General features: G+C 40.3%; 1 protein-coding gene across 1 annotated transcript in view; it reads right to left on the bottom strand.

Moving 5' to 3' along the window:
• The window catches only part of LOC108244661 (calpain small subunit 1), a 7587-nt gene extending 5545 nt beyond the window's left edge, over positions 1 to 2042 (bottom strand). The window contains exons 1-3 of the mRNA XM_017431045.3: positions 1885 to 2042; positions 1225 to 1283; positions 1086 to 1122 (exon numbers count right to left, since the gene is read on the bottom strand). Coding sequence (XP_017286534.1) covers positions 1086 to 1122; positions 1225 to 1271 — 84 coding nt within the window. The 5' untranslated portion in view covers positions 1272 to 1283; positions 1885 to 2042. The remainder of the gene's footprint in view (positions 1 to 1085; positions 1123 to 1224; positions 1284 to 1884) is intronic.
• Positions 2043 to 3713: the final 1671 nt, after the last annotated feature.

Below are 3713 nucleotides of genomic sequence, written 5' to 3'. Positions count from 1 at the left end.
TGGGTCACCAGGTGGGTCACCAACTGGATCACGGGTGGGTCACCAGGTGGGTCACCAGGTGGGTCACCAACTGGATCACGGGTGGGTCACCAGGTGGGTCACCAGGTGGGTCAGCAGCTGGATCACCAGGTGGGTCACCAGCTGGATCACGGGTGGGTCACCAGGTGGGTCACCAACTGGATCACGGGTGGATCACCAGGTGGGTCACCAGGTGGGTCACCAACTGGATCACGGGTGGATCACCAGGTGGGTCACCAGGTGGGTCACCAACTGGATCACGGGTGGGTCACCAGGTGGGTCACCAGGTGGGTCACCAACTGGATCACGGGTGGGTCACCAGGTGGGTCACCAGCAGTGAAAGGATGCTTTCTAATTAAACGATTAAACAGATTTACACTCGGAGCCTTGGCTGAAGTTAAGTTGATCAGATGTTTATGAGGAACTTTAAATCAATGTTTTCTGAAACAAATGTAAGTGTGAAGCTGCAGAACATGATGAGTTCAGGGTTCTGCTCCAATAATAGGAATTCTGACTCACTCTGTTCTTTTCCTGCTTTTTCTGTCTAACTCCTGCAGACTTCGTTTTATTTTAGCTGCTCAAACAGCAAAACCTTTGGCTCGTTCAGCTGACGGATGCTGGGACTTTTGTACTTTTCAAAATATTTAACTCTATTTATAGAAAAACACGGAGGTCTCTTCAGCCTTTTGCTCCTTTTAGCTAATGTTCTTCTTCTTTTAGCTTCAATAACTCAGTTTCAGGGTTTATGCAGAAAATAATCACTTCTCCGTTTATCAAGAGATCTGTGGTGTTTTTATGTCTCTGTTGCACATTTAGTTCATCGCTTCACGTTAATGACTTTATAAACTCTGACAGGAAGTCACGTGACGTCGGCTGCATGAGGGGTTTGTGTGAACAGATGATCACGCCTCTCTGTGCCGGTCAGTAAGAACCTGAAACTGAGGATTCAGGTGCAACAGTAAAGACAGCTGCTGGTTCTGATCGGTTCTGATAAACAGGTCAGAAAAGCCTGAGTTATTCATTGGGCTTCATTAATGGAAGTCGCAGCAGTGAGTTTTTTAACTTACAGGGTCTGAAGGCATGAACTGGGACGGGTCGATGTTGCTGTTGGAGGGAATGAAGCAGAGACCCATTAGCGTAGCTTAGCACAAACACTGGCAGTGAAGGGAAACTGTTAGCATGCCTCAAGAAGAAGAGGGAGCTCACCTCACGATGTTGAGGATGCCTCCAATTAAATTCTTTGCAAGAAACATTTTGGCGTTAATCTGATGAGAGAAAAAAAAACATATCAAATTAAAAATGACTTTTTAAACAATAAATCAGAAAGTTAACGGAGCTCCAACCTAAAGACTTTATTTATTGTTTTAAAATGTCTGAAAACTGAATTTATCTGGTATTTATAGACTTTCAGACACAACTCTGAGTTCAGGAGCTTTTTTCTGTCTGGATGGGGTCAGAGGTCAGAGGTTAAACAGTCCTCAGAAAGTGATCATGAGTTAAACTAAAGGTTTAAACAGAACAGAGAGACATAACTACCATAAACCCTGTTAGTTATCATAAAGTTAACATGTTTATTAGAAATTAAATCCTAATCTGGGAGTTTCTGCTTCTCACTGACACTGAATCTGATTCTCAGCTTTCTTCTTTCTCACTGAAGAATAAATTTTTTTTTATGATTCAATTAAAATCGTCCTTCAGCTTTAACCCAAACTTGTTTCCAGCCTCTGTAAGTTTCCACCAGTGGGTGTGACAACAAGGAAACTATTGTTGGTTTTTATTATGAGGCTCAAGTTTCAGCCGCAGCTCGGAGAACTTTTTCCTCTTTAACGTCACAGAAGTCGGACAGGTGAAAGTCTGGATACTCACAGGTGAGTCCTGCTTCCGCTCAGGAGGACAGAAAACAGACGGACGGACGGCTGGAGGACACACAGACGGACAGATGGACACCAGGCGCTCCCTCTGAGGACAGAAACCCAGCAGAGCAGGAGTTTATCAGCGGAGCCCCGCCCACAAACGTTAAACCCCACCCTCTTGGAGCGCCGGCCTCCGGGTCCTAACGCCCGTCCGGTTCTCCACAACTCTAAACCTGCTGCTGCGTTCAGGGCCAACAAGAAAACCTAGTTATCCTTTTAATATAATTCTGTTCTTGTTGGGCCTTTTGTGACTCAACCCGTCGGACTCCTTAGATTCAAATTAAAAACCCAAACAGAATTAAAAAACATTTAGTTTTTGAGTCTTTTCAGTAAAATATAAGTTTAGACGTTTGTATTTCTGATCCTCCATCTTCAGCCGGGTCTCCTTGGAAGAACAGATGATGCCTAAATGGGATCTTCCTGGTTTATAAAAACAGATAAATAAGTATGTATATTTTAAAAGGTTTGTTCTTCTATCTGCACATAAACGTCAGTATTTATGCTTCAAATTTATCACATAAACAAATGAAACTCACTGTTTTCTTATCAGTCTAGATGTTAAAAGATGACAAAATATGTTTGAAAGGTTTTTCTTTTTTTAATATTTAATCTATCCATTGTACATTTCTCAGTTTACACCTGTTGATAATAATCCACCAGTTTTAGAAACCTTTCCTTTGTTGTAGATTAACTTCTTCTTGACGTGAGAATTGTAAACTTGATGAAGTTAAATAAACTTGGTTTGAGTTGTTTCAGGTTCTGAGTTTTAATCCATTAACTTCTCTGTTTTGGATGCAGTCTTCTTCCAGCTCTGCTTCACATTTCTAATATTTATTTATAACTTTTAAACCTGACTAAGATCATAGGAAAGCACTGATTCGCCTGCAGATTCTGGAACAAATATTGCAAACATGTTGATTATGTTTGTGTTGAGGTGTGTCTCTCTGCCGGCTGATGAACCTGTTTTATGTTTCAGCTCCAACAGGACCAGCCGGATCTGGTTCTGGTTGGATCAATAGGTTTAGTGTAAAACTGATTTTGACAATTAACTTAAAAAAGCATTTGTTTTATCTTGCCTTTATGGTTCAGTTTGTTTTATAGATGTTTAAAAAGCATTTTAATACATTTCCTGTTTAAAGAAAACTATTTTCTCACAAGCTTCTTTTATATAAAAATTAAAAAATGAAACAAAACTTCTGATGTCACATCCAGGTGTGAACAAAAACTAATTTACCTGCTAGCTTTGAGCCGAGGGTCTGTTTGCTGCCCTCCAGTGGTCAAACACAGATTTGCAGCCTCGCTGTTTATAGCTATATTGATTTTGATTTATTGTTTTGATGGTAGTGCTATTGATGTCAATATCCTCACTACTCCTTTAACTGACCACAAAGCAATATTACTCAAAATCTCTGTGAATCCAAATGCTCACCGCAGGGGGTCTTACTGGAAACTGAACAGCTCTGTCCTTAAACATGAGGCCGTGTCTAAAATGGTTTATTCATTAATCTAACGCTTCTGGTGTAAGTCTCTGGTGGAAAAAATTTTTTGCAACAACTGGGAACTCCTAAAATTTGAATTATCAAAATTTCTAAGAACATACACAAGTTCATTTGCTAAAACTAAAAGAGCAGAAGAAGAGAATGTTATCTCAGAAATAACATCGATAACCCAAAAAATACCAGAAAACTTATCTGAAAATGAACATAGTCGCCTAATCTATTTACAAAATAAATTGGATGATATTTACAGAATGAAAGCTGAAGGAGCGTTTGTGAGAAGCAG

The sequence above is a fragment of the Kryptolebias marmoratus genome, linkage group LG2, assembly GCF_001649575.2.
Source record: "Kryptolebias marmoratus isolate JLee-2015 linkage group LG2, ASM164957v2, whole genome shotgun sequence".
Classification (NCBI taxonomy): Eukaryota; Metazoa; Chordata; class Actinopteri; order Cyprinodontiformes; family Rivulidae; genus Kryptolebias; species Kryptolebias marmoratus.
The sequence above is the reverse complement of the archived record's forward strand: the minus strand, read 5'-3'. Positions and strand labels throughout refer to the sequence as shown.